This window comes from Pectinophora gossypiella, chromosome 8 (genome assembly GCF_024362695.1).
Source record: "Pectinophora gossypiella chromosome 8, ilPecGoss1.1, whole genome shotgun sequence".
Lineage (NCBI taxonomy): Eukaryota > Metazoa > Arthropoda > Insecta > Lepidoptera > Gelechiidae > Pectinophora > Pectinophora gossypiella.
Window position 1 is genome coordinate 1,239,437 of NC_065411.1, and position 27,845 is coordinate 1,267,281.

General features: G+C 51.6%; 4 protein-coding genes across 4 annotated transcripts; 2 read left to right on the top strand and 2 right to left on the bottom strand.

Moving 5' to 3' along the window:
• Window positions 1-245: 245 nt before the first annotated feature.
• LOC126369089 (uncharacterized) lies at window positions 246-5,142 on the bottom strand. The gene is made up of 3 exons (XM_050013380.1): window positions 4,825-5,142; window positions 1,773-4,500; window positions 246-883 (listed from the first exon to the last, which is right to left on the bottom strand). The coding sequence occupies exons 1-3, from the start codon at window positions 5,140-5,142 to the stop codon at window positions 246-248; spliced, it is 3,684 nt and encodes a 1,227-aa protein (XP_049869337.1).
• A 5,189-nt stretch (window positions 5,143-10,331) lies between these two features.
• On the bottom strand, window positions 10,332-10,988 carry LOC126369090 (uncharacterized). The gene has a single exon (XM_050013381.1). The coding sequence runs from the start codon at window positions 10,986-10,988 to the stop codon at window positions 10,332-10,334; it is 657 nt and encodes a 218-aa protein (XP_049869338.1).
• A 2,639-nt stretch (window positions 10,989-13,627) lies between these two features.
• Window positions 13,628-15,991, top strand: LOC126369091 (PHD finger protein rhinoceros-like). Its single transcript, XM_050013384.1, has one exon. The coding sequence runs from the start codon at window positions 13,628-13,630 to the stop codon at window positions 15,989-15,991; it is 2,364 nt and encodes a 787-aa protein (XP_049869341.1).
• Window positions 15,992-16,761: 770 nt separating this feature from the next.
• On the top strand, window positions 16,762-24,062 carry LOC126369092 (uncharacterized). The gene is made up of 2 exons (XM_050013385.1): window positions 16,762-18,993; window positions 24,006-24,062. Exons 1-2 carry the CDS (start codon window positions 16,762-16,764, stop codon window positions 24,060-24,062), a joined length of 2,289 nt encoding a protein of 762 aa, XP_049869342.1.
• The last annotated feature ends 3,783 nt before the right edge of the window (window positions 24,063-27,845 follow it).

A 27,845-nucleotide genomic window follows, 5' to 3' on the forward strand; every position in this document is an offset into this window, starting at 1 on the left:
ATACCTACGGCCCTATTCTTCTTCTTATTTTCTAGGAGTCGTACACATGGGGTTTTCTTTATTTAAAAAAGGTAGACAGCGTCTTTTTATTGTTAATTTTACCAACACAGTTTACATTCCAACAAAATCTTAACTCTAACAATTTGTGTCTTATACTACTCTTAGGTCTAATTGCTTATATCTACTGTAATTCTTACGACTATCATTGGTATATCTATACATATACAATGTAATCATATTTTACTTTAACTATTTCGACTATTTACATGTCTGACAATTTTTACAACATAATCCACAAATATGTCACGGTATTTTTTACAGCTTAGTAATATTTCCAGGTTTCCGGCTTCCATTTTGAGGCCGGTACGCTGCTCTACATCAAATCGGTCTTGGCCGTGAACAGGACAGTCTAACAGTAAGTGGGAAACATTTTCAGCTACGCTAGGGTCGCAGGCGCACGCTGGGTTGTCCTTGCATTTGAAGCGAGTCAAATACTCGGAGAACCCACCGTGCCCCGTTAGAGCCTGGGTCAACTCCTTGGTGATACTCAGCTTGCGTACCGTCCTGTACGCCTCAACCGCACTCGGGAAAAACAGCTTGGTGGTGGACGCTGTGTGCCCCGTGCTGTATCTCCGGTTCCATTCGTCAAGCGTATCCATGCGGATAAAGCGTTTGACGAATGATACCGGGTACATATCGTAGTCCGGCTTGCGTTTCGACTTTAGGGCAGCCTCCTTTGCGAGCGAGTCGGCTCTCTCGTTACCCTCCAACCCCGCGTGAGCTTTAATCCAGAACAAGGAGACGCTCTTGTTCTGGATGCTACTGCGGTAAATGGCGTCTCTAGATTCCACGGCAAGAGGGTGGAGGGCTTCGGGGTTCACGACTGTGAGGAGGGCTGCCATAGAGTCGCTATATATGGCACAGCTGGTCTCTCTACGTTTCAGGGCCTCCCGAGTGGCTTCGCAGAGAGCGAGAAGCTCGGCCTGGTAGACGGTGCAATAGGATGGCAGAGCAAGCTTTCGGGTTTTCGTCTCCGCCGCACGGTTAGGTTAGGTTAGGTTAGGTTAGGTTAGGTTAGGTTAGGTTAGGTTAGGTTAGGTTAGGTTAGGTTAGGTTAGGTTAGGTTAGGTTAGGTTAGGTTAGGTTAGGTTAGGTTTTTTTTTTTTTTTTTTTTTTTGTATTTTCGTCAGTGTGTCCTCCGGCATGGGGCCAGAGACTTTGTACATCCGAAAACTTATGAGACATTCATTTTTTACTCTGGAGAAGCAGATCCATGTTACACTATTGGTGTAACACTTCGTCAGCTTCAGGGTGTGTATTGTTTTTTATTGAAAGTGTTGTGTGGATGTAGTATAAGTATATATGTATATATATATATTGGTATATAACACATTAATATAAACAATGAGCTTACTCTACTGACAGCATAATCTAGGATACTTTTTTTTTTTTTTTTTTCCTTTTTTTTTTTATTATATTTTTTTTTTTGTTTTTTTTTTTTTTTTTTTTTTTGTTCCTGTTTACGTATTACATATTTAGTTTTATATCTAGTTAAGTCTACAATACAATTATATCCCATGATATATTTCATTGTAGAGTTTCTTATACATAATTTCTATATTGCTTAATTTCTATTATATTCTATTTAACCTATTTCCTTAATTCTATCATATTTACTTATAATGCTATACCATTCAGCGTACTCAATACACTTATCGGCATACGTTCCGATTATTTGTTTAACGCTGCAATATATTTTACTACGGTCGTACAAAAGTTTGTAAACGGAACTCTACTACTGCTATCCATAAGAATTGCGTTAAGATTCTCTTTTTTGAGATGCATATCTATCTGCATCTCCAAATCGAATCTCTTCCTACCAAATTTTGGGCAATCCAAAAGGATATGCCAGATGTCCTGCTTTGTGTCTGGGTCGCAGAAGCATCCCGCTTCGGTCCTCAATTTAAATCTGCAGAGGTAGTCCGCAAAGCCTCCATGTCCCGTCAGTGCTTGCACCATTGTCGGTGTGAACCTAGCCTTCCTCACGAAGCGGTACGCTGTTTTTGCATCCGGGAGGAAGACCTTCGTGGTCTCTGCTGTTTTACCTTCTTGGTATCTCTGGTCCCACTTCGCGATTGTTAAATGTCTTATCTTATTCTTCACGAATGAGGTAGGGCATCGGTCGTAGTGGGACTTTACCTTCAGTTTGAGCGCAGCTTCCTTGGCCAGCTCATCTGCCCGTTCATTTCCCGCTACCCCCACATGAGCCCTTATCCAGAAGAGTTTTACTGTCTTATCCTTTGCGCGTATTTCTCTTAGAGTTTTCCGTATTTTGACAGCTAAGGGATGGAGCTCTTTCCGGTTTTTCAGGAGTTCAAGGGAGGAGCGGGAGTCGCTGAGGATGTTAGTTACCTCGTGAGCTGATGCCATCTCCACTGCCCTCCACAGCGCGAAGAGTTCCGCTTGAAATACGGAGCAGTAGGGCTCTAGTTTAAATTTTTTGTGCTCTACTTCTCTGCCACCTAGCCAGCGAGAAAGAGCCGCCCCTACCTTACCCCCAATTTTACTTCCATCGGTGAATATCATACTTCCAGTTATATGGTACTCTTCCAATGTCTGGGGGTCGGTATTTTCGAGGCATTGGAATTCTATGTCTTCCTCGCTGGCCGGATGCATGACCTTCAGGAAGCACTCCTTTTCTTCGATTTCCCTATCTGCCAGGTACCCGCCGTCCAGGTGTTCTAGGGGTCTCCCTCGCTTCGCCTCATAGAGTTTCGCCGCCTCTTGCACCCGAAGGTCCAAGGGGAGGATGCCGGCTATAATTAGGGCTGCGTTTAATGAGACCGTGCGGTAACCCCTGCAGATTTTTTGTGCAAATCCTCTTTGTATTGCGTTCAGTTGTTTTTGCACTGTTATTTTTGCCGCCGCCGCGGCCCAGACACTTGCTGCGTAGAGTATGGTTGGCTCAATTACTGCCATGTATATGGTCCTGATCACCTCCGGGTTCAGTCTCCATGATATTTTTGCTGACCTCGCCAACAACTTGTAGAGGTTTGTTGCTTTCCGGCAAATATTTGCAACATGCGTGTTGAAAGTTAATTTGTGGTCTATAGTGAGACCCAGTATTTTTATTTCCTCTACAAGCCGTATGGCGGTGTCGCCCATGTGCAGGGATGGGATTTCAAACTTCATCTTGTTGGTGATGATGATTGCGTTGGTTTTATGTGGGGCAAATTTCAGTTTATTACGCTGTCCCCATCCCTGCACATGTTCGAGAGTGTCATTCGCCTGTTCCTGAAGGGCAGAGACTGAATGGCCAGAGAATACCAGGACCACATCATCGGCGAAAGCTTGACAGTATACACCCCTGCTCTCCAGTTCGTTCAATAGCGGATCCAGTAATAGGTTCCAAAAGGTAGGACCACCGATGGAACCCTGTACGCAGCCCTTGTTTGTGCATTTTGTGGTTTCTTCTCCGGCATATCTGACCGTGACCTTCCTGTCGCTTAGGTAACTATTGACCAACTTCCGGAGATTTGGCGGGCATTTTTTCTCCTTGAGCTGGGTCTTAATGGCTGGCCACCAAGCGCTGTCAAAAGCCCCCTCTATGTCCAGAGATATTACTATATTAATTTTGTGATCGCTAATATTGCGTCTTATATGCTGGAGCAAGTCATAGAGGGAGTCTTCCGTACAGCGCTGGGGGACGAAGCCGTACTGTCTGGTATTCATCCTGGGTAGGGTGTGCCACCTGATCCTTCTGATCATCATTTTTTCCATCACCTTCCCCAGGACTGAGAGTAGCCCAATCGGTCGGTATGATTTGGGGTTGGTGTAGTCAGACTTGCCAGGTTTGCGTAGTACCACCACTGTTGCCTCCTTCCAAGCCGCCGGGAAGTGCGAGAGTTCCATACACTTGTTGATTAGGCCCAGGAATACTTGTGCATTGGCTGTTATCGCTGCTACACAGATGTCGGCCGTGAAACCATCCGGTCCTGGTGCCTTCTTGGGATTAAAGCTGTTCATGGCATATACGAGTTCAGCCTTTGTAAAGGGAGGGTCCGACCCATCGCCCGGGTGCTCAGCTTCGATGATATTTGCAGTCGCTCGAATCTGGGCATGTCCCGCATTTTCCCCTTCCGACGAGTCTTCGGGGAAGAATGTGGCTGCCAGTAGCTTAACTGACTCTTCCGGACTCTGGACCACGCCCTCCCCCACCAACAGCTGGTCTTCGTTCCTTTGTGCTGTGTTCCGGATTACTCTGTATATGCCATCCCAGAGGCTTTCGCGATCTTGTTTCGAGCAGAACTCCTTCCAACTGCTCGTCTGTGCCTTTGCAGCCTCCAGTTCATATCTCTCTTTTGCTTCCAGGTACTCGTCGACGGCGTGTTTTCTACGGCGGGGAGCAGCCCAGGATATCCTTCTCTTCTTCCGAAGAGAGTCCTTCTTCAGTTCCCCCAGCTCTACGGTCCACCACGGTAAGTTGACTTTGTTTCTTTTCTTTATTTTAGGTATATTACTATTGCATGCTTTTGTTATTATATTAATGTATGTATTTATTGTTTTCTTTATTGAATCTATTGTATCTATTTTATCTATTTCTTGTTCTGTTATATTTTCTATTTTCAGTGACTCTACTATGTTTTTTCCAAATGCTTCCCAGTTTGCTTTTTTTGTATTATATATTCGGGTTGGTTTAGTTTGATTTCCTAATGTGTGTTTGTCTAATTTTAACGTGAATGTTATTGTGTTGTGGTCTGAGCTTATTAATTCCTTGTTTATTTTCCAGTTATTTATTCTCCCTAACAGGTCGTCGCTACATACCGTGATGTCCACGCAGCTCTGAAAGATCTTTCCTCCTCTGATGGTGTCAAAGGTGGGCGTGTTCCCCACGTTAAGGATATGGAGATCCAGTTCGTCGAAAGTACCCCTTAGCTCCTCTCCTCGAGGGTTTTCTCTCACACTTCCCCACCAGGTACTCCACGCATTGAAGTCTCCTCCTATTACGACGCATCTGGTGTTAAGCTTTTCCATGATATTCCTCAGCTTTTCTAGATATGGTTCAAGAGGCTGGGTGTCTTCGAAGTAAACCGAGACTATGGCCACTTCCCACTTGTCGGTCTTTAGTTTGGCTGCAACCATGTTTTCCGTATTTAGTGTGGCATCTTCTATGATCTTAATATCACTATTTAACACAACGATTGCAGCCTTTACTGGTCCGGTTCTATTCCTCGTGCACTGTATTACTCGCGTACCTGCCTCTTGCTTCAATACACCATTTGCGCCAATGTAAGGTTCTTGTACAAGAGCGAAACTTATTTTCCTCTTACTTATTTCTACAAAGAGTTCTTTTGTGGCAAGGCGTTTTCGCTGTAGATTGGCCTGCAATGCGTGGTAGTTGTTTGTCCCATCGGTGTCCCCACTTCGCCCCATATCCACCTTAGCAATACGCTACACTGGATCTCGCTATTGCGTCCCACTTTTTCCGGATGGGGCAATCGACGTCGAATGCATTGTGATCCGTCTTGTCCATTTTCGCATGGACGCAGTTTTTACATGTGGGGGGATCCCTCACTATCCAGCCCGGACAGTCTACTTTTAGGTGTGGCTCGGCACAATGACTGCAGAGATCCTGCGTTTCTTTGCAGTACTTGCGTCCGTGCCCGTAACCTAAGCAGCGGGAGCATTGAACCAGCGGTGATTGGTCCGCTACTACAACCCTCTGTAGGTCTACATGTGCTTTCCCCGCCTGCACCAGTTTTTGCCACACCTGAGGTGACACTTGCAGCACTACGTGGTTGACGTACTGGTTCCGGGCTCTACGTCGGTATTTTACCTCCGCTCTATACTGATCCACCGGCAATCCTTCGAACAGATGTTTGTTCTGATTTTTTAGTGCAGTCTTGATATCCTCGTCAGTATTTACTGTGAGGACGTCCTTCAGGATTACCAGTGGATCCTTATTGAGCATTGGCTCCACTCGTAGCCTAGGTGCTGTGGCTTTAATTTTGTCCGTGATTTTCTCTGCTTCATGTCTATTGCCACAGCTCACGATGACTTTTTGGTCCCTCGCCTTTCTGAGTCTGTCGACTTTAAGGCCGCTCGATTTGGCGTCAACTGCGGATCTTATTTTGTTAATGACGTCGTTGCTCGTGTCCTGTTCGGCATCGGAAGACACCATGACCGAAAATACCGGTGCAATAGTTTTAGAAGCCACCACACTGGCATAGGTGACTCCAGCTGCAGCCCTCTTTGACGTCGCTCCAATCTCATTCACATTTTCGATGGTCGGCAATCGGTCTATCTTCGTATGAAGTGCCGCCATTTGCGATTTGGATTCTGTCAGGAGATCCCTCTGCTCCAGGAGCTCCCTCAATAAAATTCCTCCCTTCTCCTCGGAGTCGTTTGGCGGCGCTAGTGCTGATTTTTCCTTGGCCGTCTCCTCCAGCCTCTTTCTGAGTGCCTCCGTATGCCCCTTACACTCTTCAACCGCCTTCTCATGATGCTCCAATCTCCTCATGAGCTGCTCCATGAGTTTAGAGTGATCTGCTGTGAGTGTAGGCGCAGTTGTTGGGTGCGAGGGCCCCGCCCTGGATAGTTCTTTCTCCAGCCTCAACAGTACGTCAGCATGGTTCAGGCGGGCGGTCTCGAGACTCCTCTGAAGTGATTCGCGGGATTCAGCCAGTCGCAACACGATGTCATTGATATCAGTCATCCTTTTGATGACCCCGTCCTTAATGGTGGTCTTTATATTCCCGGATTGCTCCATCAAGCTCTTCGCCTCTTGGTATAACCCATTGGCTTTCGCTTGAAGACTTGCTCCAGAGGCGGCTGGTGTTCCTGAGCTCGATGGAGCATGTTCAACCGGCTTGGGAGTTTTCGCGGGGGAGCTCACTCCGTTGGAGGGGACTCTCTTACGCGGGGGTGCCAGTACCCCTGCTGATTGCACCGAGAACTTGGTCGTCTTCGCTGTTCCTGCAGCGGAATCGGTTTTTGGGTTCTTAGAACTCATTCTTGTGATGTGTCAATAAATAGACACGGTCCGATTAAATAAAAAGGTAAAAAGTAAAAGTGTATAAAGTATAAAGGTAAGAGTAAAACTTAAAAATGTATAAATTCGTATAACCTAGTGATTATTTTGTCTAAATAAAAGTTACAATAATAAACAACACAGCTTTATTGTACTCAAGAGTTGTAGAGTCCCGTTTATCAGTAGCCCACTAACGTCTTCTATTTTCTTTTCCAGGTCAACAGCGCTGCTCTGCGGCGTGTCAACTCTAGGAGCTGTCGACGTCAACGAGCGGGTCAAGAGGGTGAGGTAAGTATAGTTTATTTTGTGTGTGTGTTTGTGTGTGTACGTGTGTGTATGTGTGTGTGTGTGTGTGTGTGTGTGTGTGTGCGTGTGTGTGAGCGTGTGTGTGTGCGTGCGTGTGTGTGTGTGTGTGTGTGTGTGTGTGTGTGTGTGTGTGTGTGTGTATGTGTGTGTGTGTGTGTGGGTGTGTGTGTGTGTGTGTGAATGTGTGTATATGCGTGTGTGCGATAGTGTGTTGTTTATATATGTTTATGTTTCAGGTTATCGCAGCCGATAAGGTGCCGAGTCGCTGATTTCTGCTCTAGCAGACGGTCAGTATGACTGTAGAGTCGTCAGACTCGGGTCAATTATACAGGTGTTACTTCTAAGGAATGTAACATACAATAAAACAGACTTAAAACTAAAAGGTAAGAATTTGTAAAAAAATTGGTCACTAGGTAGAGTTCCGGCTTGGTTCTTCTTAGAACTCTTCGGCAAATGACGTTCTTAGTGCAACTCCAACAAAAAATTTGGGTTGTGTCAAGTTTCGTTTGGAAGTTATAGCCGAAACTCTACTTCCGCTCTACGTAGAGCCGTATTTTTGGGTCAGTCGTAAAGGTCTGTTCCCGCCTATACCATTGAAAGAAACCGCGTTCCGATACGAGCTGTAGCCTCGGAGATACGTCCAGTTAAGTTTTCCTAAATTGCAGTTAAGAAAGTGCCGCGGATTCTTAACTAGCTGTATCTCCGGTAACACTGGTCGCACGAGGTTGCGGTTTTGGACGAGGTGGTCTACGCAGCGCTCCCCTCTTCCCCCGTGGGTCAAAATGTCAAGAAAATTTGACTTTGTTATTTCGGCTTAGGGCCTATATACAGGGGTAGGCAAGATCGGGGGACTAGCTGTGGAGAAAACCCCGCCTCAATAGGTCCCTCCGTTGCCGAGTTATGAAGGCCCAAACTTTTTTGACAGCTGTCAAAGTGCGACTTTGGCGCCTTATAGCTTCGCAGTTATTGGTCGCAGATGTATAGAGTTTGGGCTTTCCTGACTCGGTCCGACCAGGGCTATCCTCTGAAAGCACTTTCAGGCACTGAAACTTTCAGGTCTCCAAAAGTCCTGAAATTTGGTGAGCGTGTTGGGACGCCGTAGGAAAGCTGTGGGGAGAAAATCCCAGTCTTCCAGGACCCGTATTTCCGGAGCTATGGAGCCGCAAAGTTGGTTTGACAGCTGTCCCAGCTGTCAAAGTCCGACTTTGAGCGTTAATAACTCGGCGGCTACTGCTCCAAAAAATACGGGGTTTTGGATGCTGGGTCTGGCACCACCGAGACTAGCCCCTGAAAGTGCTTTCAGCACGAAAAAGTTTCAGTCGCTGAAACCGCCTGAAACTCCCCCCAGCCGAAAAATATTACAAAGAGCCCCTTTGCAGTCTAAACCCCGTATTTTTCAGACGCTCCGTTCCCGAGATATAATCACTTAAGTATTTACAAGAAAAATTCAAGATGGCGGATTTCGCGCTACTTTTTAATTTATTGGGCTAGAAGGCTAAATTTTGGGTTCTAGGGTACCGAATAGGGTACCTAGGACTATTGGTAATGAAAAATTTATGAATTTACTGGTATTTTTTAATTAATTTGGAAAAAACATGAAAAAATCGATAACTCCTGAAGGGAACGTCTGAAAAACACAGTTTTGGGGTCTAAAAACGTGTAAATTCTAGAGGTATAACATACATAAAACTCAAGTATATATCGCAAGAAATCTTAAAACAGTGGCTGAAAAACCAGTTTTTTCAGTAGTTTACCCTTTCAAGGCTATAACTCTGTGAATTTTCAACTGAAAATTTTGAAAATTGAAGTGCGCGTTAATTAAATTAGCGCGCAACTAGTTTCACCAAAACGGCAAACTTAGCTTGGGTAATTAAGAAGTTATTGGGGTCTGGTTTTTCAGCATTTAAATAGGTATAACTCAACTGAAAAAGTCTATAAAAATCTGAAACTGGCCTGTGATTTTTTGATGATTCTGGGCGCGTCTTCCTGTTTTTGAACGGAGTCGCTAGCACGTCTCCTTCGTGTTGCACGCCGGCACGTGGAAGATGTTTTTTTCAGTTTTTTCAGTTGTTCCTCTTTCAGCAAAAATCCCATAAAATTCTCAAAAATCCGGCTTCTCTTGCCGCTTCTTTTGACATATGGTGCAGCGGGGGCGCTCTGGTAGGTCCGGAGATATTATAGCTTATGTGTATCCAAAGGGTTGAAGTCTAACCTCAAAAGGTCCATATCCCTTTTTAGAGGGTGAAACACTGCAATCCGGTTTAAAACGATACACTCACTACACAGCGCGCACAATTCCGCACATTTTGGTACCTCACTTGTCAAAAACAAACAACTTTTACTATTTTTTATCGATTTTTAAGTGCGGGAGCTATCGAAAAGCGTGGTGCTCTCGTCAGAGGTCGGCGTGGAACTCGGGTTAGGTTAGGTTAGGTTAGGTTAGGTTAGGTTAGGTTAGGTTAGGTTAGGTTAGGTTAGGTTAGGATAGGTTAGGTTTTTTTTTTTTTTTTTTTTTTTTTTTTTTTTTTTTTTTTTTTTTTTTTTTTTTTTTTTTTTTTTTTTTTTTTTCTCGTACCCCTGCCGCACAGGAAAGGCAGGGTCCTTATCAATACTATACGTACATATCTTATCCATCTATGTACTTATTTCTATTCTGCCCGCAATAGGGCCCTACTCTACGCTACACTTTCATTCCGAGTCTCTATTATCATACCAGTTCTCGCATTTATGCCTCTCGCACTTTTATCCATCATCTTTCATTCTGTCATTCCTACGGCCCTATTCTACGCTTATCATTAGGATGTCGGTACACAGGGGGTATCTTTATTTAAAAAGGTACACAGCAAAATTTTATTTTACGAGTACAATTTACAAGCAAAAACCTTAATTCTAACAATTTGCACCTTATGCTACTCTTAAGTCTAATTTCTTATATCTACTGTATTGTTATGACTACTATTTATATACATCCAAATATACAATGTAATCATTTTACTTAGCTATTCCTATTATTGACATGTCTAACAATTTTGATAACATAATTTGCAAATATGTCCCGGTATTTCTTGCTGCTTATCAAAATTTCCAGATTTCCGGCTTCCATTTTTAGACCGGTATGCTGTTCCACATAAAAACGGTCTTGGCCGTGAATAGGACAGTCCAGCAGTAGGTGGGAAACATTTTCAGCTACACTAGGGTCGCAGGCGCACGCTGGGTTGTCCTTGCATTTGAAGCGAGTCAAATACTCGGAGAACCCACCGTGCCCCGTTAGAGCCTGGGTCAACTCCTTGGTGATACTCAGCTTGCGTACCGTCCTGTACGCCTCAACCGCACTCGGGAAAAACAGCTTGGTGGTGGACGCTGTGTGCCCCGTGCTGTATCTCCGGTTCCATTCGTCAAGCGTATCCATGCGGATAAAGCGTTTGACGAATGATACCGGGTACATATCGTAGTCCGGCTTGCGTTTCGACTTTAGGGCAGCCTCCTTTGCGAGCGAGTCGGCTCTCTCGTTACCCTCCAACCCCGCGTGAGCTTTAATCCAGAACAAGGAGACGCTCTTGTTCTGGATGCTACTGCGGTAAATGGCGTCTCTCGATTCCACGGCAAGAGGATGGAGGGCTTCGGGGTTCACGACTGTGAGGAGGGCTGCCATAGAGTCGCTGTATATGGCACAGCTGGTCTCTCTACGTTTCAGGGCCTCCCGAGTGGCTTCGCAGAGAGCGAGAAGCTCGGCCTGGTGGTTAGGTTAGGTTAGGTTAGGTTAGGTTAGGTTAGGTTAGGTTAGGTTAGGTTAGGTTAGGTTCGAGGGGTGCTTCTCAGTGGCGTTCGCGTGACCTGTTACGCGGACGACACGCTGGTCACGGCTCAGGCAGGCACGCACCGAGAGTGCATGATGCTTGCCACAGCCGGTGTAGCACATGTTGTGGGCCGCATCCGCCGACTTGGCTTGGAGGTGGCTCTCAACAAGTCTGAGGCCATGTCTTTTCATGGTCCTCGCAACAAGCCGCCGGCTGGGGCGAGCATTGTGGTGGATGGCGTCCCCATTGAGGTACTGCCCAACATAAAGTACCTGGGTCTGGTGTTGGACAGCAGATGGTGCTTCGAGCCCCACTTCCGCCGCTTAGCACCAAAGCTCTCGGCTGCTGCGTCGGCACTTAGCAGGCTCCTCCCGAATATTTCGGGCCCTGGCAATGCCTGTAGGAGACTGTACATGGGAGTCGTGCGGTCCATGGCCCTTTACGGGGCCCCCATCTGGGCAGACACCCTGAATCGCCGTACCATCGCTCTCCTGCGAAGTTCGCAGAGAACGATAGCGATCAGGGTGGCCAGGGGGTACTGCACACTATCCCACGAGGCGGCCTGCCTACTGGCAGGAACATTGCCATGGGACTTGGACGCGAGGGCCCTCGCGTCAGTGTTCCACTGGCGTGAGGAGGCGCGTTCCCAAGGAGCCTATCCAGCTCCAAGGGAGGTAGAAGGCCGACGAGAGGAGCTGCGCCAGGCAGCTCTGGAGGAGTGGCAGCGCAGGCTGGAAACGCCTAGTGCTGGCCTGAGAGTGGTCGAGGCAGTACGTCCCGTGCTGATCCAGTGGGTGGACAGGCGGCACGGTTCCCTCACATACCGATTGTCGCAGATGCTTTCCGGGCATGGATGCTTTGGAAAGTATCTGCACTTGATCGGGAGGGAACCAACCGCTAGATGTCACCACTGTGACAACTGCCTCGTGGACACGGCCCAACATACGTTGGAAGAGTGTCCAGCCTGGGCGGAGCAGCGCGTCGAACTTGGCGCTGTGGTGGGGCGCGACCTCTCGTTGCCCGCTGTGGTCCAGGCCATGGTTGACAGCGAGAGGTCGTGGAAAACAGTTCTCACTTTCTGTGAGGCTGTGATGCGGGCCAAGGAGGATGCGGAGCGGGTGAGGGAAGCAACTTCCACTGATCCCGCGCGGCGCAGACGACCAGGGCGGAGACGGCGGGCGGATGTCGGCCATCTACCGCCCTAACAACGATGCGGGTCTCTCCCTGTGTGCACTGGACTTGAGGAGGAGGGCACATCAGGGGAGACCCAGGGACGATAAGACCCGAGAGGGCGCAACTACGGAGACCATCACCGTAGGAGCCACGGGCGGCAGACTCGGGGGAGTCTGTCGTTCCACTTACCATCTGGCTCGAGTCGGCGTTGCGTGCGTGTTCCGCGCACGCCACTCACCCTGAACGAGGCGGGGCCTAACAGGCCATCCACTGCCGGGTCGCGGAAGTATGCTTCGGCGATTCCCGGGTCCCGGCAACACAGTGGACGAGATGGAACACCGTTGGGTTTTAGTGGGTATACCGGGTGGCGACACCCGGGGAGTCCCACATAACCACGTCGTCCCCCCGGGCGGCGTGGTATGCGTAACGCATTTCCCAACGTTAAAAAAAAAAAAAAAAAAAAAAAAAGGTTAGGTTAGGTTAGGTTAGGTTAGGTTAGGTTAGGTTAGGTTAGGTTAGGTTAGGTTAGGTTAGGTTAGGTTCCCCCCCAATGGATTCTCGCCTTGTCGTGGCGGGGGGGCTCAGTAGCTGCATCGGCGGGTGCCGCTTTAGCCCAATGATGCAGTGAAGCTAAGAAGAATCCAGCGCGGCGGTGGCAAAGTCCATCGCTGCGCAACCCGTAACCCTTAGCGCTTTGTGGTGGGGTGCCAAAGGAACGGGGGCCGCTTCCACATTGAGTGGAGGGGGCCGCGAGGAGACAACCTCTGTAAAAAACCGCCGGGAGGAGGCGTTTCGCCTGCGCGCGGCGGTCGTTCGTATTGCACGGCGGCCGTCGGGCCACCCGCAACCCTCGGTATTCCGAGGCGTGGGGGCCGCTCCCACGCAAGTGGGGGGGGCCGCGAGGAGACAACCTCTTTAAAAAATCCACCCGGAGGAGGAGGGCGCGTGGCGCCGTCGGCGACGGGTTCGGCGGCCATGAATACATGCCCGTCGGACAGGCTTCGGCCACCGTCGCCAAACTTGTTATCCTGGTTAGGTGTCGTGGACATGTCTCGCGGCCTACCAGGACCAAGGGGCTTGCCTTGGTCGGCCGGCCCAAGAGGAGCCAACCTCAATAAAAAACCCCCAAAGTCCCGGCGTTGAGGTGCCTTCGGGCCTTCGCGCGGCGTCGGGGCGCCGGAAGGTGGCGGAGGGGGTATTCTCCGCCAGCTAGCGACCAACCCTGGGGCACCTCCCGCACCCCAGCGGTATTAGGGTTATCCGGGTACAGGGGGCACTGCCCGGATGGACCACCCTTTCCCCCATACTCGTGGGTTTAAAAATGGAACATTCAAAAAATAATATAGCCGAAGTTTCGGAGCTGAGAGGAGGAGGCAGAGAGGGAGAAAAGGGAGAAGTTGAAGGAGAAAAGAAAAAGCGTGCTCCGGCACAGACGTTTTGCGGCCGTAAAGCGGGCACTAAGTCCGCGGGGCACCCTGCGATGCAACTGGGAACCACCACCCCGGAAGCGTTGCAGGGCCCTGGTCTAGGCGCTTGCGCCAGCCGTCTCCGGAAGGGGACTGATGAGGAGGGAGTTGACTCCGGAGAGCCGATCCTTAGCGGCAAGGATCGGCTACTCGAAGTCGAGAAGGGGCGCCGACTAAGCGTTGTGGTAACACGATGCGACACGCCAGTCACCGCGAAGTCCGCTAGCCGGGAGGAGGAGTCTATGGACTCGGACGACGACTCCTCCTGCACTAGCATGGTGACTGTGGGGTCGGAGCTGTCGGTTGGAAAACGGTTCCTGAAAAGGAACCGGTCAGACCTCGAGATGGAGGAGGACTCAGGTGACTCTGCTGGGTCGCCCCTTGAAAGGGAGGCTATTAGGTCCAAGAGAGGGAGAGGACGCCCGCCCTCCACCGGGAAGTATGTGGGCCTGGCCGCAGCCAGGGCCGCATATAACCGGGAGCTGGCGGAGAGTCTCCGGCTTGTGGCCGAAGCGGAGGTCGCTGACGTGGCTCGAGGAGCTAGGGAGGCTAGGGCCTCTCTACAGCCCAGCCCCCAACCAACGACTCAGGAGGAGGAAGAGCAGCAGACGTCCGCTGCCTTAACTAATGTTGTGAGGACCTCGCTGGAGACCATTACGATGGTCGCCACCAGGTCCTCTCAACTTAAGGGGACGTACGTTCGGGCCCTGAAGGACGCCGTAAAGGGCATCCAGGACGCAATGTCCCAGATCAGGGCCCGGACAATGTCGGATGAAGTTACGCGGCTGGAAGCCGCGAACTCCCAGTTGAGGAAGGAGGTCGCTGACCTGCGCCGCGACCTCCAGGAGTTGCGGCAGCGACCAGCTCAACAACATCCAGAGCCAGGTCTCCGGCAACTGTTGGAGGAGGTCTCTCGGGCGAATGTCGAAGCGTTCGGCACTATGCTGAACGCTAGACTGGCCGGCATTGAGGACCGCCTCCTGCCGGAACCCCGTCGACGGCCGCCACTTGCAGCAGACGCCAAAGCTGCCAGGGCAAACCCTGCTCCCAAAGAGCCAGCGGGGGCCCCGGTCGCTCCCACAAGCGGCAGTGCCCGCCCCATGGCAGGGCCAGGCGCAAAGCCAAAGCCCGCCAAAGAGGCTCCCACGACCAGCCAGGCCTCTTCTGCTCCCCCTTCTTCGGGAAAGAAGGGGAAAAGCAAGAAGAAAAGCCTGGCTGCACAGGAGGCAGCAGAGGCACGGCGTCAGCCTGCCTCCACACCGGAGGAGCTGCCCTGGACGGCAGTTGTCGGCCGAAAGGCCAAAGCCAAGGCCAAGGCGGCCAAAGTTGTGAAGGAGTCGCCAAAGGTCCAGCCCACGGCGCGCGCGAAGGTGAGGCTCCGCACGCCCAAGACCGCAGCAGTGACGCTTACCTTGATGCCAGGGGCCGAAGAAAGGGGCGTCACATATGCGTCTATTCTTATGGACGCTAAGCAGCGCGTCCGTCTTGCGGACCTCAAGATTGATAGCTTGAGGTTCCGCAGGACAGCAACCGGGGCCCGTATGCTGGAGGTTGGGGGCGAGGCCTCCGCTGAAAAGGCGGACTCCCTGGCCAGCAAACTCAAGGAGGTTTTGAGCCCTGAGGCGGTCCGGGTCGCCAGGCCTGTGAAGCGGGCGGAAATCCGCGTCACGGGGCTGGACGATTCGGCTGACGCTTTTGAGGTGGCGGAGGCGATTGCCAAGGAGGGAGGGTGCTCCTCCGAAGCAATCAAGTGCGGCAGGATGGTGGTGGGTCCGCGGGGAGACGGCTCCCTCTGGGTGAGCTGCCCCGTCACCGCTGCCAAAAAGGTGGCCGGCTCCGGCCGGGTCCAGGTCGGATGGACCTCGGCAAGAGCGAGGCTCCTCAGCCCAAGACCCATGAGGTGCTTCCGCTGCCTGGAGCCGGGCCATATGGGGGTTAAGTGCTCCTGTGAGTTCGACCGCAGCCGACTGTGCTTCCGCTGCGGACAACCGGACCACAGGGCACGAGATTGTGACGCCGAGCCTCACTGCCCAGTGTGTGAGACTGCGGGCAAGCCGGCGTCACATTCGATCGGTGGGAGCGGCTGTATTTCTGCGGCAAACCAGCCAAAGAACCAGGCCCCCGAGAGGAAGAGCGCCCCGAAGACCAAGGGGAAGCGCAAGGCCAAGAAGGCCAAGGCCAAGAAGGCCGGGGTGGAGCGGATGGATACCATTCAATGAATGGATCCTGCTCCACCCTAACGGGGACCTGTGGACGGTGGTCGGGGGACCGCCGTCCACAACATAGGTCCCGTGCTGTAGGGCTGCCCAAGTGTTCCGGGCAGCCCTCGGCGGTGGGGGAGGCGCTTGATGCGCCCCCATAGGCGCTGGGCCCAAGAGGGCATCCGCCGGCGGGGACGCGGTTGTGTGCAATTGCGTTCCCGCATCCCCGCCACATGGCGGCGAGGAGGAACACCGTTGGGTTTTAGTGGGTATACCGGGTTTCCCGGGGAGTCCCACATAACCACGTCGTCCCCCCGGGCGGCGTGGTATGCGTAACGCATTTCCCAACGTTAAAAAAAAAAAAAAAAAAAAAAAAAAAAAAAAAAAAAAAAAAAAAAAAAAAAAAAAAAAAAAAAAAAAAAAAAAAAAAAGGTTAGGTTAGGTTAGGTTAGGTTAGGTTAGGTTAGGTTAGGTTAGGTTAGGTTAGGTTAGGTTGGGGCTTCGGCCCCACCGTTGGCAGGGGCGGCGGGTCCGGCAGCAATGCCGGGCAATGGCTTCGGCCACCGTCGGCCCGACCCGTAGCCCAGACGCAATGCTGTCTGGAACGGGGGCCGCCTCCGCATTGAGCGGAGGGGGCCGCGAGGAAGAAAACCTCTGAAAAAATCACCGTAAGCCTAAGTTTGTGGTGCCCGGCGAGGGGCTGTATGGTCTGACGCTCAGGCCGTTAGGGCACCCCAGGGAGCTCACCCTGGTTAATAAAAGAGACCGCCAGCTGAGGCTCAGCTACTATGGATAAAGCGATCAAGAAAGTTAATACCCACGCCGGTAGCCAGGAAACTGGTGAATCCGGTCTAAGGTCCCCGATCGTATGTGGGGGGGACTGCGACCGCTTCGTGGGCTCACCGAGCTCCCGTGAACAAGGACTGGACAGGGTAGACTTCTACCCGGCGTTCAACGCCAAAACCGGATATGACACTCGCGCATCAACACCGTCTGCGCTTCCCGAAGCGCGGGTGGTGTTGGAGCGCCTATCCCCTGACGTGACCCCAGCACCAAGTGCTGAAGTTGCTGCCCCTGGGCCAAAAGCCCAGAGACGGCCAAGACGGAGCGGTCCTAGCCTCGTTTCATCTTCGGATGAAACGAGTAGTCTACGGACCGTCTGCTCCATGGAGAGCCTATCCTCCCTCCCAGAGGGCACACTGTGGCGCAAGCGCAAAACAGTTGTGCTCTCGGACCCGTCCTCTGACGAGGGGGACCGAGCTCCGGTTACGGAGCTCGGTTCACCCGTCATGAGGGCGCGGGCCAAGAGAGGTAGAGGTCGCCCTCCCACTACCGGAGAATACGTGGGTCTGGCCAAGGCCAAAGCGGAGCTCAACCGCGCCAGGCGGGAGGAGCTCCTGCTTGAGGCTGAAATGGCGGTGGCTGAGTCAGCCAAAAAAGTCTTCGGCCTACGAAGCTCCGGCACACTGCCGGAAACAGTGACGATGGTGGCAGGAGCTGATCCCGCCCCTACACCTGGTACAGAGACGGTCGCCGCTCTGTACCAGAAGGCGAAGGATGCTGCCGGCGTTATCGAAAACGTGGCTAGCAAGTCGGGCAGATTAAAGGGCACTTTCGTCCGTGCCCTAAGGGACTCCACCAGACTTATTATGGAGGTCCTGGACGTTCTCCGCTCCACGTCGGTGAGCGAGGAGACGCGCAATCTGCAGGCCGAGAACTCTCGCCTGCAGAAAGCGATCGACGACCAAAGGAAGGAGATGGAGACCCTTCGTCTGGAGATGCGCCAAGTGAGGGAATCGCTGGGCGCATCTCAAAGCATGAGACCGCCAGCGCCAGCGCCTGCACCGCCAATGGAGACCTCGCTCGTCTCCGAGAGCCCGCTCCCGGAGCCGGCCCCAAGGGCTGCAGGCGCCAAACCGGCAAAGAAGACGGACCCGCCGCTGCGCAAGAGCAGTAGAGCCACGTCCGATACCGACGGAGACCTTGCCGCGCAGATCATAAGCCAGGTGGGGTTTATGATCGATGCGAAGTTGGCAGGTCTAGAGGACAGGCTCCTGCCTCCAAAGACGTTGCGCCCCCCGTTAGCGGCGGACCGCAAAAACGCGCAGACCTATGCTGCTGCGGCTAGGACTCCCGCTGCCTCGGCGAGGACTCCCGCAGCAGTAACCAAGAAGGCGACTGCCACCGCAGCCGGCACCACACGTGCCACGCCGCTCGCGGCCTCTCAAGGCCCAGCCGCGGCTGCTAGTGGCCCTACCTCTGCCCCCCCCAAGAAGAAGAAGAAGAGGGGCCCCAGGGGGAGGAAGAAGGGGAAGAAGGGAGGGAACGGCGGCCAAGTCGAGGCCCAACCCCTGCCTTCCGGGTCTGCCGGCGACGGCTGGACCACCGTCGGCAAAGGCCGAAAGAAGAAGGCGGCTCCCACACAACAGCGCCCAAAGGTGCCCAAGATGCGCACACCCCGCACAGCGGCGGTAGTGCTGCATCTACAACCGGCGGCAATGGAGGGGGGAACCACCTATGCGGATGTCCTGAGGACGGCCAAGGCCAAGGTGAATCTCCAGAGCCTGGGGATAACCAACCTCAGGATCCGCAAGGCGGTGACCGGCGCGAGAGTGTTGGAGCTCGCGGGCGCAACGAGCGCCGAGAAGGCCGACACCCTGGCTGAAAAGCTCAGGGAGTCGATGAGCGGGGACGTGGTGAAAGTCTCCAGGCCCATAAAACGCGCAGACATGCGCATTGTGGGCCTGGATGACTCCGTCTCCGTTCAAGAGGTGGTGGAGGCAGTGGCCACGGCCGGCGGATGTGCGACCGACGCCGTCAGGACCGGTGTCATTCGCGAAGGCGCGGGTGGCATGGGCTCCCTGATGGTGAGCTGCCCTGTAGCAGCTGCTAAAAGGGTAGCCAAGGGTCGCCTCCTTGTCGGCTGGACCTCTGTCCAGGTGAGGGTGCTGGAGCCGCGTCCGCTGCGGTGCTTCCGATGCCACGAAACCGGACATGCGCACGCCATGTGCGAGTCCGAGGTGGACCGGAGCACCCAGTGTTTCCGATGCGGCCAAACCGGCCACCAGTCCTCACAGTGCTCCGCTACCCCGCACTGCACAGTGTGCGAGGCGGCGAGAAGACCGGCGGAGCACCGATTGGGCAGTTCAAAATGTACTGCCCAAACGAGGAACAAGCGGAAGGTTCGCGATGGCCCTCAGGCCTCCTCGCGACCTTCCCGCCCGCAGGCCGCGGGACGAGTTGGTACTGAGCCCATGAATACCAACTGACGGCTCTGTGGGTGTGGTGATGGTCTCGGTCTCGTCCTGGGAGACCGGGGCGGGAGACCAGACCAGCTTGTGTGGAAGCTCACTTCCACCACCGACGCACGCCGCTCAGATGAGCGGAGCGGGGCGGGGATGGCGGGCGGATGTCGGCCATCTTTCGCCCAAACACCGACGCGGGTCTCACCCTGTGTGCACTGGACTAGGGGAGGAGTGCACATAAGGGGGAGACCCAGGGAGCCACGGGCGGCAGACTCGGGGGAGTCTGTCGTTCCAACTTTCAACTGGCTCGAGTAGGCGTTGCGTGCGTGTTCCGCGCACGCCACTCACGACGAGGCGAGGCCTTACAGGCCACCACTGCCGGGTCGCGGAAGAATGCTTCGGCGATTCCCGGGTCCCGGCACCACAGTGGAACAGTAGGAACACCGTTGGGTTTTAGTGGGTATACCGGGTGGCAACACCCGGGGAGTCCCACATAACCACGTCGCCCCCCCGGGTGGCGTGGTATGCGTAAAGCATTTCCCAACGCTAAAAAAAAAAAAAAAAAAAAAAAAAAAAAAGGTTAGGTTAGGTTAGGTTAGGTTAGGTTAGGTTAGGTTAGGTTAGGTTAGGTTAGGTTAGGTTAGGTTAGGTTAGGTTAGGTTAGGTTAGGTTAGGTTAGGTTAGGTTAGGTTAGGTTAGGTTAGGTTAGGTTAGGTTAGGTTAGGTTAGGTTAGGTTAGGTTAGGTTAGGTTAGGTTAGGTTAGGTTAGGTTAGGTTAGGTTAGGTTAGGTTAGGTTAGGTTAGGTTAGGTTAGGTTAGGTTAGGTTAGGTTAGGTTAGGTTAGGTTAGGTTAGGTTAGGTTAGGTTAGGTTAGGTTAGGTTAGGTTAGGTTAGGTTAGGTTAGGTTAGGTTAGGTTAGGTTAGGTTAGGTTAGGTTAGGTTAGGTTAGGTTAGGTTAGGTTAGGTTAGGTTAGGTTAGGTTAGGTTAGGTTAGGTTAGGTTAGGTTAGGTTAGGTTAGGTTAGGTTAGGTTAGGTTAGGTTAGGTTAGGTTAGGTTAGGTTAGGTTAGGTTAGGTTAGGTTAGGTTAGGTTAGGTTAGGTTAGGTTAGGTTAGGTTAGGTTAGGTTAGGTTAGGTTAGGTTAGGTTAGGTTAGGTTAGGTTAGGTTAGGTTAGGTTAGGTTAGGTTAGGTTAGGTTAGGTTAGGTTAGGTTAGGTTAGGTTAGGTTAGGTTAGGTTAGGTTAGGTTAGGTTAGGTTAGGTTAGGTTAGGTTAGGTTAGGTTAGGTTAGGTTAGGTTAGGTTAGGTTAGGTTAGGTTAGGTTAGGTTAGGTTAGGTTAGGTTAGGTTAGGTTAGGTTAGGTTAGGTTAGGTTAGGTTAGGTTAGGTTAGGTTAGGTTAGGTTAGGTTAGGTTAGGTTAGGTTAGGTTAGGTTAGGTTAGGTTAGGTTAGGTTAGGTTAGGTTAGGTTAGGTTAGGTTAGGTTAGGTTAGGTTAGGTTAGGTTAGGTTAGGTTAGGTTAGGTTAGGTTAGGTTAGGTTAGGTTAGGTTAGGTTAGGTTAGGTTAGGTTAGGTTAGGTTAGGTTAGGTTAGGTTAGGTTAGGTTAGGTTAGGTTAGGTTAGGTTAGGTTAGGTTAGGTTAGGTTAGGTTAGGTTAGGTTAGGTTAGGTTAGGTTAGGTTAGGTTAGGTTAGGTTAGGTTAGGTTAGGTTAGGTTAGGTTAGGTTAGGTTAGGTTAGGTTAGGTTAGGTTAGGTTAGGTTAGGTTAGGTTAGGTTAGGTTAGGTTAGGTTAGGTTAGGTTAGGTTAGGTTAGGTTAGGTTAGGTTAGGTTAGGTTAGGTTAGGTTAGGTTAGGTTAGGTTAGGTTAGGTTAGGTTAGGTTAGGTTAGGTTAGGTTAGGTTAGGTTAGGTTAGGTTAGGTTAGGTTAGGTTAGGTTAGGTTAGGTTAGGTTAGGTTAGGTTAGGTTAGGTTAGGTTAGGTTAGGTTAGGTTAGGTTAGGTTAGGTTAGGTTAGGTTAGGTTAGGTTAGGTTAGGTTAGGTTAGGTTAGGTTAGGTTAGGTTAGGTTAGGTTAGGTTAGGTTAGGTTAGGTTAGGTTAGGTTAGGTTAGGTTAGGTTAGGTTAGGTTAGGTTAGGTTAGGTTAGGTTAGGTTAGGTTAGGTTAGGTTAGGTTAGGTTAGGTTAGGTTAGGTTAGGTTAGGTTAGGTTAGGTTAGGTTAGGTTAGGTTAGGTTAGGTTAGGTTAGGTTAGGTTAGGTTAGGTTAGGTTAGGTTAGGTTAGGTTAGGTTAGGTTAGGTTAGGTTAGGTTAGGTTAGGTTAGGTTAGGTTAGGTTAGGTTAGGTTAGGTTAGGTTAGGTTAGGTTAGGTTAGGTTAGGTTAGGTTAGGTTAGGTTAGGTTAGGTTAGGTTAGGTTAGGTTAGGTTAGGTTAGGTTAGGTTAGGTTAGGTTAGGTTAGGTTAGGTTAGGTTAGGTTAGGTTAGGTTAGGTTAGGTTAGGTTAGGTTAGGTTAGGTTAGGTTAGGTTAGGTTAGGTTAGGTTAGGTTAGGTTAGGTTAGGTTAGGTTAGGTTAGGTTAGGTTAGGTTAGGTTAGGTTAGGTTAGGTTAGGTTAGGTTAGGTTAGGTTAGGTTAGGTTAGGTTAGGTTAGGTTAGGTTAGGTTAGGTTAGGTTAGGTTAGGTTAGGTTAGGTTAGGTTAGGTTAGGTTAGGTTAGGTTAGGTTAGGTTAGGTTAGGTTAGGTTAGGTTAGGTTAGGTTAGGTTAGGTTAGGTTAGGTTAGGTTAGGTTAGGTTAGGTTAGGTTAGGTTAGGTTAGGTTAGGTTAGGTTAGGTTAGGTTAGGTTAGGTTAGGTTAGGTTAGGTTAGGTTAGGTTAGGTTAGGTTAGGTTAGGTTAGGTTAGGTTAGGTTAGGTTAGGTTAGGTTAGGTTAGGTTAGGTTAGGTTAGGTTAGGTTAGGTTAGGTTAGGTTAGGTTAGGTTAGGTTAGGTTAGGTTAGGTTAGGTTAGGTTAGGTTAGGTTAGGTTAGGTTAGGTTAGGTTAGGTTAGGTTAGGTTAGGTTAGGTTAGGTTAGGTTAGGTTAGGTTAGGTTAGGTTAGGTTAGGTTAGGTTAGGTTAGGTTAGGTTAGGTTAGGTTAGGTTAGGTTAGGTTAGGTTAGGTTAGGTTAGGTTAGGTTAGGTTAGGTTAGGTTAGGTTAGGTTAGGTTAGGTTAGGTTAGGTTAGGTTAGGTTAGGTTAGGTTAGGTTAGGTTAGGTTAGGTTAGGTTAGGTTAGGTTAGGTTAGGTTAGGTTAGGTTAGGTTAGGTTAGGTTAGGTTAGGTTAGGTTAGGTTAGGTTAGGTTAGGTTAGGTTAGGTTAGGTTAGGTTAGGTTAGGTTAGGTTAGGTTAGGTTAGGTTAGGTTAGGTTAGGTTAGGTTAGGTTAGGTTAGGTTAGGTTAGGTTAGGTTAGGTTAGGTTAGGTTAGGTTAGGTTAGGTTAGGTTAGGTTAGGTTAGGTTAGGTTAGGTTAGGTTAGGTTAGGTTAGGTTAGGTTAGGTTAGGTTAGGTTAGGTTAGGTTAGGTTAGGTTAGGTTAGGTTAGGTTAGGTTAGGTTAGGTTAGGTTAGGTTAGGTTAGGTTAGGTTAGGTTAGGTTAGGTTAGGTTAGGTTAGGTTAGGTTAGGTTAGGTTAGGTTAGGTTAGGTTAGGTTAGGTTAGGTTAGGTTAGGTTAGGTTAGGTTAGGTTAGGTTAGGTTAGGTTAGGTTAGGTTAGGTTAGGTTAGGTTAGGTTAGGTTAGGTTAGGTTAGGTTAGGTTAGGTTAGGTTAGGTTAGGTTAGGTTAGGTTAGGTTAGGTTAGGTTAGGTTAGGTTAGGTTAGGTTAGGTTAGGTTAGGTTAGGTTAGGTTAGGTTAGGTTAGGTTAGGTTAGGTTAGGTTAGGTTAGGTTAGGTTAGGTTAGGTTAGGTTAGGTTAGGTTAGGTTAGGTTAGGTTAGGTTAGGTTAGGTTAGGTTAGGTTAGGTTAGGTTAGGTTAGGTTAGGTTAGGTTAGGTTAGGTTAGGTTAGGTTAGGTTAGGTTAGGTTAGGTTAGGTTAGGTTAGGTTAGGTTAGGTTAGGTTAGGTTAGGTTAGGTTAGGTTAGGTTAGGTTAGGTTAGGTTAGGTTAGGTTAGGTTAGGTTAGGTTAGGTTAGGTTAGGTTAGGTTAGGTTAGGTTAGGTTAGGTTAGGTTAGGTTAGGTTAGGTTAGGTTAGGTTAGGTTAGGTTAGGTTAGGTTAGGTTAGGTTAGGTTAGGTTAGGTTAGGTTAGGTTAGGTTAGGTTAGGTTAGGTTAGGTTAGGTTAGGTTAGGTTAGGTTAGGTTAGGTTAGGTTAGGTTAGGTTAGGTTAGGTTAGGTTAGGTTAGGTTAGGTTAGGTTAGGTTAGGTTAGGTTAGGTTAGGTTAGGTTAGGTTAGGTTAGGTTAGGTTAGGTTAGGTTAGGTTAGGTTAGGTTAGGTTAGGTTAGGTTAGGTTAGGTTAGGTTAGGTTAGGTTAGGTTAGGTTAGGTTAGGTTAGGTTAGGTTAGGTTAGGTTCCCGTGTGGAGTAACCGATCTCCCATCGGGCGCGTCCCCAGGTGGCGGATAGGGGAACGCCTCCCAGATATGGGAGGTACCGGCTCCGGCCGGCGCGGACCAAAATCGGCGGAGGGGGGTCGCACTCCGTGCTCTTCTGCTCGGGCAGAGGGCAGAGGAGTCCGGACTTCGACCCAACTCCGAGGGGCGACGGGTCCGGCAGCAATGCCGGGCAATGGTTTCGGCCACCGTCGGCCCGACCCGTAACCCTGCATCTGCAGGGCCGGGGGCCGTCTCCACTCTTGAGTGGAGAGGGCTGCGAGGAAGAAAACCTCTGAAAAAATTACTAGCGGGAGGCGGAAACGCCTTGGTACGGTGGGTTCATCAGTCATGAAGACATGGCTGACGGACAGGCTTCGGCCACTGCCGGACAAACTTGTTTCCCCGGGAAGAGACGTGGTCATGTCTCGCGGCTCGACCTGGGACCAAGGGGCTTGCCTTAACCGGCCGGCCCAAGAGGAGACAACCTCATTAAAAAATTCCCCAAAGTCCCGGCGTAGTGGTGCCTTCGGGCCTAGCGTGACGTCGGGGCGCCTGCTTGCAGGTGGTGGAGGGGGTAACTCCACCAGTTAGCGGCCAACCCTGGGGACCACCCGCCCCCCAGGTGTAGTAGGGTTACCCGGGTACAGAGGGCACTGCCCGGGTGGACCACATAGATCCCTCCTTCTCGTGGGTATAAAAACGGCGTCTATCAAACTTAATTTTTTCTCAAATAAAAACTCCCAAACTAAAAATAAAACTTCGGATTCCCTACAAAACGACGACTTTGGCGATGAAAATGGTATTGGATGCACGCGGATGGATAGCGCAAGATGCGCATCGCTCGAAGACATTGGGCCGTCTCTGGGTTCTGCCCACCCAGAAACGACTCCGTCTTCCGAGCATCAGCGGGAGCTGCGCAGCAGCGGCTACTGCACAAGAGCGGCCAAGCGGCCTCTGGGGGAAGACCCTGGTTCGATTTCGGACCCGGAGTCTCCAGTGCTTTTTGATGGTAAAAGCCGGTGGTTAAAAGCACCACCCAAAAGAGGACGCGGACGCCCCACGTCAACGGGGGCACACGCTGGCCTTGATAAGGCCAAGAAGGACCTGAAAGCCCTGCAAGAACAGGACTTTGCGTCGGCGGCTGATGAGGAGATAGAGGGAGAGAGGAAGCGTTCGGCTCGAGAGGCCAATGCCCCTAAATCCAAAATTTCCTCTGTCAGGAATGTTGAGGAGCTTCCCACGGAGACCCTCAGAGAGAAGGCACAGGAGTTCATAGACACAGTATCCAGAGTGTCTAAAAACTCTGGCAGGCTCAAAGGAACCTACCAGCGGGACCTCAATGAGGCGGTAGACTTCCTACGGATGGCTGTAGATGTGAGCGCGGCGCGCAGTGTGTCTACCGAGACACGTATACTGCAGGCGCGATGCACCCGCCAAGAGGCCGAACTCGCGGACCTTCGGAAGGAGGTCGCGGATCTGCGAGCTGGCCTAGAGCGTGCTGAGAGGCGGACAGCCCCGGCTCCGGTGGTAGTGGAGCCGATGCCCCAATCAACCGAGGGGACGCCTCAGTCAATTGACGAACTGGTGCGATCCATCATGGTTCAAGTTGGTACCATGATGAGTGCGCGGTTCGAGGCTCTGGAGGGACGCTTACTGCCGGAAAAGCGATTACGTCCTCCACTGGCGGCGGATAGGAAGATGGAGGCTAGCCCAGTGCCGGGCCCTTCGAAGGTCTCCGTCCCTTCATCTTCGAAAACTTCCGATCCAGCTCCGGCACGGATGACGCGGTCAACTGCTACTGCGGCAAACAAGCAGGCAACAACAACAGCGGTTCAAAGGGAGAGGGCCCCTGAAAGGTTGTCCCAAAACCTGATGCCTGCTGCCCAAAAGGGCAAAGGCAAGGGCAAAGGGAAAGGGAAGGGCAAGAAGACGGCTCCGAAGGAGTCCCCTTCTGCACCAGAGTCCCACTCGCAGCCTCCGGTTGCTTCCCGCTCGCAGCCCCCGAAAGAGTCTCGGCTTCCGGCGGTGCCTCGTGCCCAGCCTCAGAAGACAAATCGCCCTCAACCCACGCCAGCACCGGCTGGAGCTGACCAAATGTGGTCCACAGTGGTGAAGCGCGGGAAGAAGGGCAAGACTGGAGCGGCGAAGGTCGCAAAGCCAGCGGAGAAGGATGCTACCAGGGAGCAGAAGGCCTCTAAATTAAAGCCACCTCGCTCCTCTGCAGTAGTGGTGACTATCTGCCCCCAAGCAGAAGAAAGAGGAGCCACTTACGCGAAGGTGCTTGCCGAGGCCAAGAGCAAGATCGATCTGGCCAGCCTTGGCATACAAGCTCTTCGCTTCCGGCGAGCCGCCACGGGGGCGCGAATGCTCGAGTTGCCGGGAGCAAACAGCGGTGACAAGGCGGATATCCTCGCTGAAAAACTAAAAAGTATTTTCAGCACCGAGGATGTGCAGATTTCCAGGCCAGTCAAATGCACAGAAGTACGACTGTCTGGCCTAGACGATTCCACTACAGTGGAAGAGGTGGTAACGGCTGTCGCGAAAGCTGGCAGCTGCTCGGAGGGGGCGATAAAGTGCGGAGAAATCCGTACCGATGCCTCAGGGCTAGGCACCGTCTGGTTGCGTTGCCCGGTGACGGCCGCTCAAAAATTGGCGGGAGAGCAGCGATTACTCGTGGGCTGGGTCTCGGTAGCTGTCAAGCTGCTGGAACACAGACCATTGAGGTGTTATCGGTGCATGGAGAGGGGGCACGTGCGTGCACAATGTGCTGGTTCCGACCGCAGCAATACATGCTACCGCTGCGGTAAAACGGGACATAAGAGTGCACTATGCACTGAAAAACCGCAGTGCGCAGTGTGCTCTATGGCCAAAAAACGAGCGGACCACGTAATGGGAGGCAAATCCTGCACCTCGCCATTGCGAAAGGGGAAACCGGCTATGAAGGACAGACCAGGTCCCTCAGAGCCGGGATGCCAGACGTCTGCGCCTGAAAGGGTAGAGCAGACGGAGGCGATGGAGGAGGATAATACACTTCCCAATCAGTGATGGCCCTTCGCTATTTACAGGCGAATATCAACCACTGCGCCAGAGCTCAGGATCTGCTGATGCAGAGCATGGCGCAGTGGGAGATACAGGTGGCCGCTGTGGCGGAACCCTACCACATACCTGATGGGGACCACTGGGTGGGAGCTGGTGATGGCACAGTAGCCTTAGTCTCACGAGGTTCTGCTGGCTCCCCACCCTTCGAGAAGATAGCGAAGGGCCGGGGATGCGTGGCAGCCTTTGTTGGGGGAATACTCACCATAGGGGTATACTTTTCCCCCAACAAAACTCTCTCCCAGTTTGAGAGATTTCTGGGTGAGGTTGAGGCACTGATTCTTCGGAATCACCCTGCTCCGGTTCTGTTGCTGGGTGACCTTAATGCCAAAAGCATGGCATGGGGCTGCCCAGCAACGGATCCGAGGGGTGAGGTGCTGGAAGAGTGGGCAACAGCAGTGGGCCTGTGCCTCTTAAATAGGGGTGCGGCACCTACATGTGTGCGCTGGCAGGGTTCATCCATAGTGGATGTCTCTTTCGCCAGCCCCGCCGTAGCAAGACGCGTCGTCGAATGGAGGGTCCTCGAGGATGAGACACTATCAGACCACAAATACATCCGTCTTGATGTGTCCGTTCCGTCGATGACCCACAGAACCAACACCGGTTTAGCCTCTGGAGATGGACCAAGATGGGCTCTGAAGCGTCTGGACGAGGATGCTCTCACCGAGGCGGCTCTCGTTGAGGCATGGGTCTCCCCGTCTATAGAGGAGGCAGAGATGGTGGACATAGACGAGCAGGCGGTGGATCTGCGTGCATCTATTACGCGCGTCTGTGACGCCGCGATGCCGCGAGCACGACCACCTTCAGCCAAAAGACAGGTGTACTGGTGGTCAGCGAGTATCGAGGAGCTACGCAATGCGTGCGTCCTTGCGCGACGCCGGTACACCCGTCAACGTCGGCTACGGAGGAGGGATTTAGCCAGGGAGGAAATTCTTGCCAACGGCTATAGAAGCTCCAAGCTGGCATTAAAGATCGCCATTGAC

What these genes read in the sequence shown, in the direction of transcription:
- LOC126369091 (XM_050013384.1), top strand. Translation starts at nt 13,628, where the DNA reads ATGGAACATTCAAAAAATAATATAGCCGAAGTTTCGGAGCTGAGAGGA.
- LOC126369090 (XM_050013381.1), bottom strand. Translation starts at nt 10,988, where the DNA reads ATGGCAGCCCTCCTCACAGTCGTGAACCCCGAAGCCCTCCATCCTCTT.
- LOC126369089 (XM_050013380.1), bottom strand. Translation starts at nt 5,142, where the DNA reads ATGGTTGCAGCCAAACTAAAGACCGACAAGTGGGAAGTGGCCATAGTC. An exon ending in AGAGCTGCGTGGACATCACG is followed by an intron (nt 4,501 to 4,824) that starts GTATGTAGCGAC and finishes CCTAAAATAAAG; the next exon opens with AAAAGAAACAAAGTCAACTT. An exon ending in AGTTCCGTTTACAAACTTTT is followed by an intron (nt 884 to 1,772) that starts GTACGACCGTAG and finishes CCCTCCTCACAG; the next exon opens with TCGTGAACCCCGAAGCCCTC.
- LOC126369092 (XM_050013385.1), top strand. Translation starts at nt 16,762, where the DNA reads ATGGATAAAGCGATCAAGAAAGTTAATACCCACGCCGGTAGCCAGGAA. An exon ending in ACGCCATGTGCGAGTCCGAG is followed by an intron (nt 18,994 to 24,005) that starts GTGGACCGGAGC and finishes CTGCATCTGCAG; the next exon opens with GGCCGGGGGCCGTCTCCACT.